General features: G+C 35.4%; 1 protein-coding gene across 3 annotated transcripts in view; it reads right to left on the reverse strand.

Annotated features, from left to right (window-relative positions):
• The window catches only part of LOC101889471 (facilitated trehalose transporter Tret1), a 60,543-nt gene that overhangs the window by 14,956 nt on the left and 29,586 nt on the right, over positions 1-16,001 (reverse strand). The window contains exon 1 of one of the 3 annotated variants that reach the window (XM_059123104.1): positions 10,862-11,334. The exons of the other annotated variants lie outside the window; for them this stretch is intronic. Within the exon in view, the coding sequence (XP_058979087.1) occupies positions 10,862-10,906 (45 nt within the window). The 5' untranslated portion in view covers positions 10,907-11,334. Of the gene's footprint in view, positions 1-10,861; positions 11,335-16,001 lie in introns of those variants that run through there. 3 annotated transcript variants of the gene reach the window in all.

The raw sequence follows: 16,001 nt of genomic DNA on the forward strand, positions 1-16,001 counted from the left end.
TTATGAAAAAAAAAACAACATCGGACATTATTCGTTGAATATCCGAGTTGCTCTAAAATTTGGGTACGTCGCTATCAGAACCATTAACCAAATTTTTTGCATCGCAAAGTAACCTTAAAAAGAGGTAGGGTTTAAGTTCCCCCTTTTTCGAAATTAAGATTTGATTGTCGAAAATATCAACCCTCAATCGAGTGACGAAAAGCGTCTTTTTGGTCTTATATAAATGGTTTTAACACTCTGTTTAGCTCAGAGGGGCTCCGCCGATGGGAGTGAATACGCCGAATGCGTCGAGCAGTGGACCGTAGGGGGGAAATATAAAAAGAAATAAAACACAAGGGTTTTTCTTAATATATGTAACTATTTATTCTTAGTTTGGTTAGTGGGTAACAATATTACCTGTGGCAACAATATGCCCTTCTATGCACACCGATATGTGCTTGCAAACGATATTGTGGGTGTTGTCTGTCCGAAAGACAGCGAAATACTACTTGATGTCTAAAGGAGGCGGCAAAACAAATGACAACTAATTACTCGTTAAAATGTCAAAGGCGCTAGCACAAGGTTGCAATAAACCGTAGCGCGTACATTTTAACGAATTATTAAGGACCAAACCAGGGGTCAATAAAAAGCAATATTTAATACAATTCTAAATTAAACATGCCGACCCCCTTGAAACATCAAAGCATGTTTCAACACAAATAATCTTAATCTAAATTAGTTCCAACAGTAGGTACGGGTTGTATAGTGCAGTGTGAGCTTTTTTTCGAACAAAATGTAGGGAATGGAAACGCAAATGAATCGGCAGTAACAGATTCGGGATCCATCTCCGCTACAACGATAATATGAAGCCGCAGATGAATCTGCAGTAACAGATTCGGACTTCAATCAAGCATATTATTACACGAAATGTAATATTTTGAAGCTGCAGATGAACCTGCAGTTACAGATTCGGACTTCAATCGAGCTACGTGTTTCCCGAAACGATATTCGAGGGGGGTTCCAATTGAGACCCTGTGCCAATGTCGGTATATACATTGCCAGCTGTCGCAAGACCGATTTTATGTGAAGGTCGCTTTACAACATTGCTTACAAATTTACGTTTTGTTGACTGATTACCTTCCGATAATTTCATTTTTATAAACTTAATAAGGTTCCTTTTGGACATTTTGTACAGCGATTTCGAACGAACAAAATTAGATTTAGGATTTTCGACTCCAACCGATGTGGAGGATGTATATTTTGAGGGACGAAAAACTGGGGCTGCAGCTGACAACAACGATTTTGACGAGCTTGCCTGAGCTTTTGGAGTCAGAACCGGAAACGAACTATTCGGTTTTAATGACTCGCGATGTAGTAACGTGTGATGACGTTGACCACATTTCCAACAACTATTTTTACTAGTACAATTTACTAGTTTATGTCCCTTTGCCAAACAATTTATACAATGTTCGTGGCGCTTGACGAATGCAAACCTTTTTGCGGGAGATAATTCCTTAAATTTTGAGCAAAAATGAAGGCGATGGATTTTCTCATGACAAAGACGACACGATTTTCCAATTGAAGGGGAAGATGAACATTTGGAATGAGAATTCCTAGCAGTATTAACCGAATTTGAATTCTGCAAAGGAATGGATTTCTCTCTATAACCTTCTAAACACACGAGCGTGTTAATCCTTTCCGAAAGAAAGGTGTCTAAATCTTTCCACGAAGAAAGGGCCGATTTGTTTTTAATACCTTGTTCCCATAGTACAAGCGTTTCTTTTGGCAAACGTTGAAGGCAGAGAAACACCAGTATCGGATCCCATTGATCTGTGGGAACGTTGTAGGTCGACATTGAAAATATGCAACTGTTTATTCCCCGTCGGATCTCTTTTAGACCCGATGCAGTTTCTTTTAGAAGACTTGGAAGACTATACAACGACTTTAGTTGATGATGAACCAATATTCGAATATTGTTGTATTCATCATTTAATGCTTTCCATGCGAAAGCGAAACCGCGGTTAGTTAGAGGAAACTGCGAAACGATTTTCCGAGCTTCTCCAGCAGTTTTATTAAGCAAATAGAACATGCGTTCGACATCACTTAACCTGGTATTATTTATATATACGGCACTAAACAAATCCCGAAAGGAAGGCCAAGAAGAAAAATCTCCCTCAAAAATATCAATATCAATAGGGGGCAGTGCCATATTGTGAACGATATCACAACCAGAAGAAATATTTGCGGTCATATTTTCCTGCGATTCAGGAATCAAAAGAGATTGAGCCGATTGCTCTTGATTTTTATCCGCGTTTTTGATCAAATTTTTTAATACACAACGAGTTTTTATAATTTTTCTATTAATTGTGGCCATAGTGCTTGAGTAAATGTTTAAAGAAGCGTTGTGTTTATTTTCTGCCAAATGCAGATGTTCTTTTGTTACATTTTCCGAATTTTCTAAAAGACGCAACGATTTATTTACCGATTGCCATAGTTTTTCTAACTTGCTCTTCCTTTCCTCTAAAAAACTAATATCTATACCATCATCTTCTACTGCACCGATTTGTGCACCAAATTCTATCAGAGCGTCTGAGTCTCTTATGAAATTTTGCAGAGGAGCGAAGGCCATAACTATAGCAAGAAACACCGAACCAATTTGGGGAAAAATAGAAAAATAAATAAAATAACAATTTTATATTTATTTATTTAACTTGTCAAAATGACCGCCTATAGGGTGTGTTAATTTTTAAAAGATCGCAAACAACAACAAAAATTAAATACACTATAGTATTTATATTAATCTAACTTTAATAATAACATTAATTTTACACCCAATGCCAACTAATATAACAAACCAAAGTGACCGACCAACGTAGTGTAGCTACTCAACCTAAACGGACACGACAGAAAGAGGAATCAACAAAAATATTCTTCTTTCGTTTGTTATGTTCGTTTACTGATCTAACAAAGCACAAACAACAAGTGCTGATCAGAGAACGACGACAAAGCAAGCAAACAGCGGTGGGGGTTTAAGCAGTGTTGTTGTTGTTTGCGATTTGAAATGTGATTGTTGTTACAACAAGAGAAAAGAATAAATGTAACAACAACAATTTGCAATATTACAGCGGACAGACCAAACAAAAAGAATAATATTGCGGTCTTTGCTTTACGTAGTAAAGCACACCAAACTAAGAAATAACAACGACGACGTTTTTGTTGGTATCAACGAAAGAAATATTGAATGTTTTGTTGTTTGAAACGAACCAAAACAAAAAGAAAATTAGCGAACGATTTTTGCAACAGTTCTACTTTTGAGTTTTGTTTTGATTTTGATGCTGCCGAACACAAGCATCCAAATTAGAAGCCGACGATTGGCGGGAAACAAAACAAAAGGGAAAGAGGTAACGTTGAAAAACGACCTTTGTACCCAAACAAAACCGATTGTTTTGTTGGTGTCGCGGTAATTTAATAACGCGAGCTCACTTAAAAACAACACTGCACTATACGTACCTTGTAATGCAGGAGTAATGGACTGTATATTTATGGAGGATCCAAGTATCCATACGCAAGCGATGATCCAAATCTGGCTCGAATTGACCAATGTTTAGCTCAGAGGGGCTCCGCCGATGGGAGTAAAACGCCGAATGCGTCGAGCAATGGACCGTAGGGGGGGTAATATAAAAAGAAATAAAACACAAGGGGTTTTTCTTAATATATGTAACTATTTATTCTTAGTTTGGTTAGTGGGTAACAATATTACCTGTGGCAACAATATGCCCTTCTATGCACACCGATATGTGCTTGCAAACGATATTGTGGGTGTTGTCTGTCCGAAAGACAGCGAAATACTACTTGATGTCTAAAGGAGGCGGCAAAACAAATGACAACTAATTACTCGTTAAAATGTCAAAGGCGCTAGCACAAGGTTGCAATAAACCGTAGCGCGTACATTTTAACGAATTATTAAGGACCAAACCAGGGGTCAATAAAAAGCAATATTTAATACAATTCTAAATTAAACATGCCGACCCCCTTGAAACATCAAAGCATGTTTCAACACAAATAATCTTAATCTAAATTAGTTCCAACAGTAGGTACGGGTTGTATAGTGCAGTGTGAGCTTTTTTTCGAACAAAATGTAGGGAATGGAAACGCAAATGAATCGGCAGTAACAGATTCGGGATCCATCTCCGCTACAACGATAATATGAAGCCGCAGATGAATCTGCAGTAACAGATTCGGACTTCAATCAAGCATATTATTACACGAAATGTAATATTTTGAAGCTGCAGATGAACCTGCAGTTACAGATTCGGACTTCAATCGAGCTACGTGTTTCCCGAAACGATATTCGAGGGGGGTTCCAATTGAGACCCTGTGCCAATGTCGGTATATACATTGCCAGCTGTCGCAAGACCGATTTTATGTGAAGGTCGCTTTACAACATTGCTTACAAATTTACGTTTTGTTGACTGATTACCTTCCGATAATTTCATTTTTATAAACTTAATAAGGTTCCTTTTGGACATTTTGTACAGCGATTTCGAACGAACAAAATTAGATTTAGGATTTTCGACTCCAACCGATGTGGAGGATGTATATTTTGAGGGACGAAAAACTGGGGCTGCAGCTGACAACAACGATTTTGACGAGCTTGCCTGAGCTTTTGGAGTCAGAACCGGAAACGAACTATTCGGTTTTAATGACTCGCGATGTAGTAACGTGTGATGACGTTGACCACATTTCCAACAACTATTTTTACTAGTACAATTTACTAGTTTATGTCCCTTTGCCAAACAATTTATACAATGTTCGTGGCGCTTGACGAATGCAAACCTTTTTGCGGGAGATAATTCCTTAAATTTTGAGCAAAAATGAAGGCGATGGATTTTCTCATGACAAAGACGACACGATTTTCCAATTGAAGGGGAAGATGAACATTTGGAATGAGAATTCCTAGCAGTATTAACCGAATTTGAATTCTGCAAAGGAATGGATTTCTCTCTATAACCTTCTAAACACACGAGCGTGTTAATCCTTTCCGAAAGAAAGGTGTCTAAATCTTTCCACGAAGAAAGGGCCGATTTGTTTTTAATACCTTGTTCCCATAGTACAAGCGTTTCTTTTGGCAAACGTTGAAGGCAGAGAAACACCAGTATCGGATCCCATTGATCTGTGGGAACGTTGTAGGTCGACATTGAAAATATGCAACTGTTTATTCCCCGTCGGATCTCTTTTAGACCCGATGCAGTTTCTTTTAGAAGACTTGGAAGACTATACAACGACTTTAGTTGATGATGAACCAATATTCGAATATTGTTGTATTCATCATTTAATGCTTTCCATGCGAAAGCGAAACCGCGGTTAGTTAGAGGAAACTGCGAAACGATTTTCCGAGCTTCTCCAGCAGTTTTATTAAGCAAATAGAACATGCGTTCGACATCACTTAACCTGGTATTATTTATATATACGGCACTAAACAAATCCCGAAAGGAAGGCCAAGAAGAAAAATCTCCCTCAAAAATATCAATATCAATAGGGGGCAGTGCCATATTGTGAACGATATCACAACCAGAAGAAATATTTGCGGTCATATTTTCCTGCGATTCAGGAATCAAAAGAGATTGAGCCGATTGCTCTTGATTTTTATCCGCGTTTTTGATCAAATTTTTTAATACACAACGAGTTTTTATAATTTTTCTATTAATTGTGGCCATAGTGCTTGAGTAAATGTTTAAAGAAGCGTTGTGTTTATTTTCTGCCAAATGCAGATGTTCTTTTGTTACATTTTCCGAATTTTCTAAAAGACGCAACGATTTATTTACCGATTGCCATAGTTTTTCTAACTTGCTCTTCCTTTCCTCTAAAAAACTAATATCTATACCATCATCTTCTACTGCACCGATTTGTGCACCAAATTCTATCAGAGCGTCTGAGTCTCTTATGAAATTTTGCAGAGGAGCGAAGGCCATAACTATAGCAAGAAACACCGAACCAATTTGGGGAAAAATAGAAAAATAAATAAAATAACAATTTTATATTTATTTATTTAACTTGTCAAAATGACCGCCTATAGGGTGTGTTAATTTTTAAAAGATCGCAAACAACAACAAAAATTAAATACACTATAGTATTTATATTAATCTAACTTTAATAATAACATTAATTTTACACCCAATGCCAACTAATATAACAAACCAAAGTGACCGACCAACGTAGTGTAGCTACTCAACCTAAACGGACACGACAGAAAGAGGAATCAACAAAAATATTCTTCTTTCGTTTGTTATGTTCGTTTACTGATCTAACAAAGCACAAACAACAAGTGCTGATCAGAGAACGACGACAAAGCAAGCAAACAGCGGTGGGGGTTTAAGCAGTGTTGTTGTTGTTTGCGATTTGAAATGTGATTGTTGTTACAACAAGAGAAAAGAATAAATGTAACAACAACAATTTGCAATATTACAGCGGACAGACCAAACAAAAAGAATAATATTGCGGTCTTTGCTTTACGTAGTAAAGCACACCAAACTAAGAAATAACAACGACGACGTTTTTGTTGGTATCAACGAAAGAAATATTGAATGTTTTGTTGTTTGAAACGAACCAAAACAAAAAGAAAATTAGCGAACGATTTTTGCAACAGTTCTACTTTTGAGTTTTGTTTTGATTTTGATGCTGCCGAACACAAGCATCCAAATTAGAAGCCGACGATTGGCGGGAAACAAAACAAAAGGGAAAGAGGTAACGTTGAAAAACGACCTTTGTACCCAAACAAAACCGATTGTTTTGTTGGTGTCGCGGTAATTTAATAACGCGAGCTCACTTAAAAACAACACTGCACTATACGTACCTTGTAATGCAGGAGTAATGGACTGTATATTTATGGAGGATCCAAGTATCCATACGCAAGCGATGATCCAAATCTGGCTCGAATTGACCAATGTTTAGCTCAGAGGGGCTCCGCCGATGGGAGTAAAACGCCGAATGCGTCGAGCAATGGACCGTAGGGGGGGTAATATAAAAAGAAATAAAACACAAGGGGTTTTTCTTAATATATGTAACTATTTATTCTTAGTTTGGTTAGTGGGTAACAATATTACCTGTGGCAACAATATGCCCTTCTATGCACACCGATATGTGCTTGCAAACGATATTGTGGGTGTTGTCTGTCCGAAAGACAGCGAAATACTACTTGATGTCTAAAGGAGGCGGCAAAACAAATGACAACTAATTACTCGTTAAAATGTCAAAGGCGCTAGCACAAGGTTGCAATAAACCGTAGCGCGTACATTTTAACGAATTATTAAGGACCAAACCAGGGGTCAATAAAAAGCAATATTTAATACAATTCTAAATTAAACACACTCTTTAAACTGGATAGTAGCAATTCTGCATAATCTAAAAAATTCTTACAAATGGTGGAGGGTATAAAAAGTTCGGCCTGGCCAGACTTAGCTGCTTTTTTACTTGTTTTTATACCCTCCTCTATTTTATGGATGGTCATTCCGATTGTAACTACTCGAAATATTCATAATAGACCCAACAAAGTATATATATTCTGGATCAGCGTATTAAGACGATCTAACGATGTCAATCTGTCTGTCTATTGTAATCATCACCATCTTTCAAACAAATTGAGATAGAAGGCTAAAATTTTGCATACACGCATAGTTTACCAGTAGGCAGGTTAAGTTCGTAAATTGGCCATGTCAGTCCACGTTTACGTATAGCCCCCATATAACGGTACCTCCCGATATTGGGCATTATCATGATTTTTGCGACATTATTTACCGGAATTAAAATTAAATTTAATTTAAATTAATTTAAAATTTAATTTTATTTGAACACTCACTTTCATATTTAAAGTTCGTAATGGGTACTACAGCCTATGACAAAAATTTTTGTATGCAAGTCCACGTCTTCGTATAGCCCCCATATAACGGTCCCTCCCTATATTCGGTATTTTGATGATTTCAGCAACATTATTCAACGGAATCGTTTCAAATTAAATATTGGAATATTTTAATGGATACTACAACATCTGGCCAAAAATTTCGTATGCAGGTCCACGTCCTCGTATAGTCCCCATATAACGAACGGTGCCTCCCGATATTCGATATTTCGATGATTTTAGCGACATTAATTACCCGAATTGTTTTAAATTTGATATTCAAAGTTTGTGATGGGTCCTTTAGCCTATGACAGAAAATTGTCTGTCCACGTCTTCGTATAGCCCCTATACAACGGTACCCCCCGATATTCGGTATTTTGATGATTTTAGCGACATTATTTACCGGAATTTTTTCAAATTTAGTATTTGAAGTTTGTAATGAATACTACAGCCTATGACAGAAAATTGTTCGTGCAGGCCCACGTTTTGGTATAGTCCCCATATAATAGTACCTCCCTATATTCGGTATTTTGATGATTTTAACTAAATTATTCACTGATTTTTTTTTTAAGTTTCGCAATTTGAGTTCTGTAATGGCTTATGACAAACCTTGCCTATGAACGTCCACGTTGTCGTATAGACCCTAATATAAGATTTTAAAAGAATTGAAATTTGAGATAATCGGTCGAAATTTTGATATAGTTCCCATATATATCTTCGTCCGATTTTCCAATGTAGTCCAAGCCGGATGGAATTTGGTACATACGACCAAATTGAGCCAGAAGCAATTATGTCAAATTTGGGGAAAATCGCTTCAGGTATAGCTATAGCTCGCATATATATATTTTTCATCCGATTTGTTATTTTTGACCTCCATAGCTGTAATATGCACTCTGTAACAACGATATTACTGGAAATATATCTCAAATATAAACCAGAAATACCTTTTCGTATACTTGTAGTATGCATTTTTAAACCCAACCCTCTTTTTTTACCCTACCCACCAGCAATGACCAAGATTTCATGTTTCCAGCCCCATCCACTTCCTCAAAGCCCAAATTGTGCCAAATTTAGTACCATTTAGTGCAGTTCTTATATTTAAATCAATTTTCAAAACATTCCTGCTACCCCAACTTAATTCTTTTACCAAATGTCAAGATTTTAGTACTACCCATTCATATTATATAAAATGCTACCGAATTTAGTGCTTTTTAGATTTTTTCGAATTTCCACACCATCAGAAATCCTCATTACAAATTTCATAACTCTAGCTCTATCCGTTTAACCAATGCAATGTATTCAATTTATAACAACTTTAAGTACATTGAGTACGAATTTAATACGAATTTCCAAAATCCTAGCCTTACCTCACCCCTATCAACCACCATTGACCTACATGCAAAATTTCAAGAATCTAGCTTCAGTCGTGTTGCCTGGGCGTTGATTGCCCAACTTCTAACTTGATCTAATTTTGGTAAAAATTTAATACTCCTTCCAAAGTTATTCTAAACACCAGAGAGTGAAAAGCAAGAACGGACATCGCTAATTTAAATAAAAATATCCTGAAAAGGATTTTGTCATTTCAATTAGGATTCAAAAAGAATATGCCTTCATAAGTTAAATTTTTGTAAAAACGTACGTCTCTTGCTGAAACTGCATAATGTGTTCGAACACTAAAAATGAAATTTAGTGAGGCAGAAGTTGTAAGTTCGGCCGGGCCGAACCCTCCTCCATTTGGACGAATTTGACAATTTTCAAAAAAAAATTCGTTAAAAATTCTTTAAAAATCTTAAAAATTCCGAATGTAGCCGTTATTTTAGCGTCTATACGACGACGTGGACTTGCATAGGCCACTTTTGTCATAAGCCATTACAATATTCAAATGCGAAATTTGAACAAAATACCGAATATCGGAAGGAGCCGTTATATGGAGGTTATACAAAGACGTGGACCTGCACAGACAATTTTCTGTCTTAGGTTGTAGTATCCATTACGAACTTCAATTACCAAATTTAAAACAATTCCGGTGAATAATGTCGCCAAAATCTTCAAAATTCTGAAAATAGGGAGGTATCATTATTAGGGGTACTTTAACAAAACGTGGACCTACATGGATCATTTTCAATACCAAAAGTCCTGCAGAAATAATATACATTTGAGTAAAATTGTATCAACCAACTTCATGTCGTTCGGAAGCTAGAGTGATTTCCACAGACGGATAGACGGACGGACATCGATAAATCGACATAGAATTTTATGCTGATCCAGAATATATATACTTTGTGGGGTATAAAATATATACTTCGAGGTATTACAAACGGAATGACAAACCTTATATACCCTCCATACTATGGTGGAGATTAGAAAAAATCATAGAAGTTTGATTTGAAAGTAATCCGTCCTTCCCGGTTCTTCATTCTTTGCAACTTTGTTCATTTCCAATTCTTTAGCACCCAAACAATGAGATCTATATTTCACATATCTCTTAAATGTAACATTTCATTTAGATTCTGTATTTTGGAAAAATTCTCTGAAATATTTCAGAACAGTGTAATTTTTCTGCAAAAATATTAAAATAAAATCCGTTGACCAACCACAAAAATTCAGTCAACACTTGAAAAACATAATGTTTTCGTCAAAACGAGTAAACGCAAACACAAACTTTTTCATATTGTATAGCGAATATATCCGCACAGCTGTTGATAGGTAATTTTCGAAATTATTTTCAATATTGCAAAGAGAATCTTGCAAATAAACAAAAATTATATAAAAACGACAACAATAACGACGACAACTATTCATAAATTATAAAAGAAAAGGGGGTGTGTTTGCCAGCCATGTCGCGATGTAGGAGTGTTTTTGGGGGGCTGGCTAGATGAGTGGTGGACCAAAGAATCGCGTCAATGCGACCACTCAAGCGTTAACGCGAAGAAGAAGAAGAAGAAATTTATGAAAATAACAAAAATGAAAAATAAATTCTAAATTTACCTGCCACCAACGCGCCATGGCGCGCACTACTTTATCCGAATCCATTGTCAGTCCTTGATGGACCCTAAGTAGTTTATACGTGGAGAAAATGTGGACGGTTATATAACTTTAAAATGAATTATACGCTATCAGGGGACAAATTCAATAAAAGTTGTTGGTGAAAAAAACCCGCAAAGTCGAGTTATGTAAAAATTAGTTAATTTTCGTAAAGACCGATATCACGAAATTAATTTTTTACAATTTCCTTTAAAATTCTTCACAATTTGAAAATCACTTTCTATAGATTTAGAATTATTTCAAACACAAAAACCGTTCAATTTTATTTCAAGTTCATTGCTTTGCACTTTGTATTCAACATAACATTCAATTCGTTTTTTTTTATTTTAATTTGTTGTCCATTTTCCGTCTTTGAATGCAAATTGATGCTATAGTTTCTTTTCTATTCCCTTTTTTTTTTAAATTTCGTGTTGATGCCTCGATAACTCAGAGAAGACTGAAAATCTTTTCGAACAGTTTTGGTGTAAAAAATGTTTACAATGAATTTTCGAACTTTTCTTTTTCTCTAAGATCTTGTTCTTTCCCCACAGTCGGTTAGTCTTTTACGTATCTTCTTCTATTGCATATCTTTCAGTTTCTTCTTCCTTCAATATGCTTGTTGTTATTGTTTTACAATTAATGATGCAAAACAACAACGAGAGACAGACAGACAGTCAGTTAGCTAGCCAACCCGAGGGACCGACCCATTGCAAGACAAAAAAAAAAAGAGAAAAAACTTAAATGAAATCTACGCGATTTTGTAGAGATTTTAATTCAATAGTATTTTAATTTAGTGTAGAACATCAACCGTTCCCCCACCTTCCCTTTTTTTAGTTTTAGTTGCAATAAGAATCAATGAAATGCATCATAAACAAATTAAATTTTAATTGTTGTTGACGTTAATTGTTAATTCATTTGTTTATTATGTTCTCGTTATTCCCAGTGATTCATGGCCCGCAGCCCTTGAAGGAAAATTACCAGCCACCATCGTTGGATAATAGTTAGTTGTGGAAATTTTTTGAGAGAAAAACTGACGTAGTTTTTAAGGAAATGTTGATAGTCAGCATTGATGTAGAAGCTACACGAATCTCAAAAAGAATCTATGACAAAACTAAACTTTGTATAAAATAAAAAAATTGCATTCAACATAGGTTTCGGAAAGTAATCCTGGAAAATAATACAAGCTGTTTGTAAAGAGGTTTGATCCTGTAATTTGGTTAAAAACCAAAACTTTAATTAATACAAGTCCAACACAAGTCCAAAGCAAAAGCTCTTAACATAAATAAAAGTCATTCAACTTAGAAAAGACCCTTAGCAGGACATATATTTAAGGACTATACGAAATTTGTGCCAAATTTTGGCGATTCATTTGCGAAAATTTGGCAGTAGATGCATAGTTTAAAAACAAAATAAAAAATTAGATTGGCTGATCCGTCAGCTTTTGTAAAGTAAAAAATATGTCCTCTCTTATTTTTGTAGACAGCAAATAAAATTTCAAAATTCCTCATCCATCCTATATAGTTGAGGTATAGTTACTCTTAGAATCGAACTATTTATGCTCGAGATGTTCAATTAAGTAACATAATTTTGTCAAATCATAATTCTTATAAAACGCAAAATCCCCCCCCCCCCCCACCTTTCTCTTATCTTTGCTCATCTCAATATTTCTACAAAAACAAGTCAAACAAGTAAAAAAGCAGCTAAGTGCGGCCGGGCCCAACTTTTAATGCCATGCACCATTTGGAAGGAAAACTACTACTTAAATAAAAACTGTTATATGGAGACGAATACGTGGACCTGCATACGAAATTTTTTCTCATTGCTGTAGTACCCATTACGAACTTAAAATACGAAATTTTTTACAATTACGGTGAAAAATGTCGTAACAAACATGAAAATACCGAGTATGGGGGCTATACGAAGACGTGGACCTGTATACAAAAATTTTTGTCATAGGCTGTAGTACCCCTTAGAAACTTGAAATAATTCCGGTGGACCGGTGGAATTATTGGTGGTGGACGTGGACCTGCATATGAAATCTTTTTTAATGATTCCGGTGAATAATGTTGCTGAAATCATCAAAAACCGAATATCGGGTGGTACTGTTATATGGGGGCTATACGAAGACGTGGACCTGCATAGACATTTTGCAGTATACATTACGAACTTCAAATACCAAATTTGAAACAATTCCGGTGAATAAATCATCAAAATACTGGCTAAAATCATCAAAATACCGAAGGTGTTATATATATATATATATATATATATATATATATATATATATATATATATATATATATATATATATATATATATATATATATATATATATATATATATATATATATATAAAAAATTATAAAAAATTAGATTGGCTGATCCGTCAGCTTTTGTAAAGTAAAAAATATGTCCTCTCTTATTTTTGTAGACAGCAAATAAAATTTCAAAATTCCTCATCCATCCTATATAGTTGAGGTATAGTTACTCTTAGAATCGAACTATTTATGCTCGAGATGTTCAATTAAGTAACATAATTTTGTCAAATCATAATTCTTATAAAACGCAAAATCCCCCCCCCCCCACCTTTCTCTTATCTTTGCTCATCTCAATATTTCTACAAAAACAAGTCAAACAAGTAAAAAAGCAGCTAAGTGCGGCCGGGCCCAACTTTTAATGCCATGCACCATTTGGAAGGAAAACTACTACTTAAATAAAAACTGTTATATGGAGACGAATACGTGGACCTGCATACGAAATTTTTTCTCATTGCTGTAGTACCCATTACGAACTTAAAATACGAAATTTTTTACAATTACGGTGAAAAATGTCGTAACAAACATGAAAATACCGAGTATGGGGGCTATACGAAGACGTGGACCTGTATACAAAAATTTTTGTCATAGGCTGTAGTACCCCTTAGAAACTTGAAATAATTCCGGTGGACCGGTGGAATTATTGGTGGTGGACGTGGACCTGCATATGAAATCTTTTTTAATGATTCCGGTGAATAATGTTGCTGAAATCATCAAAAACCGAATATCGGGTGGTACTGTTATATGGGGGCTATACGAAGACGTGGACCTGCATAGACATTTTGCAGTATACATTACGAACTTCAAATACCAAATTTGAAACAATTCCGGTGAATAAATCATCAAAATACTGGCTAAAATCATCAAAATACCGAAGGTGTTATATATATATATATATATATATATATATATATATATATATATATATATATATATATATATATATATATATATATATATATATATATATATATATATATACGATAACGTGGATAAAAGGGGTAGATATCAGAGGGTAAAGACTCCTTGTGTAGACTCTCAGATAATTCCATTGAAAAATGTGACTAAATCACCCAATCCCATCTTCGAACATGACATGTCTGCAGACAAAAAACATGTCTGTGCAAAATTTTTGCTTCCTTTCTTAATTCGGTTTTACTGTAGCGTGATTACAACAGACGGACAACTATGAATCGTCTTAGCACTTTACGCTGATCAAGAATAACAAACGGAATGACAAACTTAATATATCATCCATGCTATGTACGGTGAATGGTATATAAAAAATTCGCTGGTGATTGTAAAATAAACTACGCAGGCAAAAAAATTGCAATCTCATTTAAAATTCTCTTTCCAAAATAGTGCCGGCTTCCAGTAAAAATGTGTAACAATTGTTATAAATTTTTTGATAACCAGAAAGACCTAATATTTCTTCATTCCAGAGCACAGATTTGCTCAATTTCATTCGGAAGTGAAAGCTGTTGCGAGCGGGATTGCTCGAAGAGTTGGAGTTTTATACGAAGTCAGTCTTAGAAATCAAGATATGCTTCGTGAAATGGAGAGAAAACAATTGACTTTGCTGATTTGCGTATGTATAAAAGCAAACAGGTTTAATGTTGTTGTGAACTGTGGGAAAACAGGTGACCAAGATATATATGGAAGCTGTATCCAAATCTGAACCGATCTCGATAAAATTTGGCAAAGATATTTCTGAGCTGTATTTGATACATTTCCCTGAATATCGTTGTTACGGCGTGCATATTACGGCTGTGGGTAAGAAATACTACAAATCGGATGAACAATATATATGGGAGCTATAGCTATATCTGAACCGATCTTCACCAAATTTGGCATCTACCTTCTAGACTCAATTCGGTCGTATGTCCCAAATTTCATGCCATTTGGGCAAATATTAGACGTTTGGTGCACAATAAAAAGTAAATCGGTATTTCTAAGCTGTATTTGATAAAATTATCCGGGGTAAAAGGTAAACATTTCAGTTTTTATACCCTACACCACATAGTGATAAGGGTATTATGTCTTTGTGCATTTGTTTGTAACAGTCAAAAGGAAACGAGATAGGCCCATAGTTCCTTTTGATGATCTGCATAGAATCACTTTCTGAGTTGATTTATGCATGTCAGTCCGTCTGTCCGTCCGTCTGTGCATGTATTCTTGTGAACAAAATGCAGGTTGCATTTATTATCCGATTGAGATGAAATTTTCCAAACAACATTTGTTTGGCCCAAGGACGAACCCTATTGAAATTGGAGATAATCCGTAAAAATTTAGATATAGCTCCCATATATATCTTCGTCCGATTTGCCTTTTATTGTGCACCAAACGTGTAATATCAGTCCGAATAGTATGAAATTTTGCACATACAACCAAATTGGGCCTAAAAATAAGTATGCCAAATTTGATCGAAATTGGTTCAGATATAGCTATAGCTCCCATATATATTGTTCATCCGATTTGTTATTTTTGTCCTCCGCAGCCGTAATATGCACTCGGTAACAACAATATTTGGGGAAATATATCAAATGCAGCTCAATAAATTTTATCGAGATCGGTTCAGATTTGGATATAGCTCCCATATATAACTTCGTCCGATTTACCTTTTATTGTGCACCAAACGTCTAATATTTGCCCAAATGCGATGGAATTTGGCACATACGACGGAATTGAGTCTAGAAGGTAGTATGCCAAATTTGGTGAAGATCGGTTCAGATATAGCTCCCATATATATTGTTCATCCGATTTGTTGTATTTGTTACCCACAGCCGTAA

The sequence above is a fragment of the Musca domestica genome, unplaced genomic scaffold, assembly GCF_030504385.1.
Source record: "Musca domestica strain aabys unplaced genomic scaffold, Musca_domestica.polishedcontigs.V.1.1 222, whole genome shotgun sequence".
Classification (NCBI taxonomy): Eukaryota; Metazoa; Arthropoda; class Insecta; order Diptera; family Muscidae; genus Musca; species Musca domestica.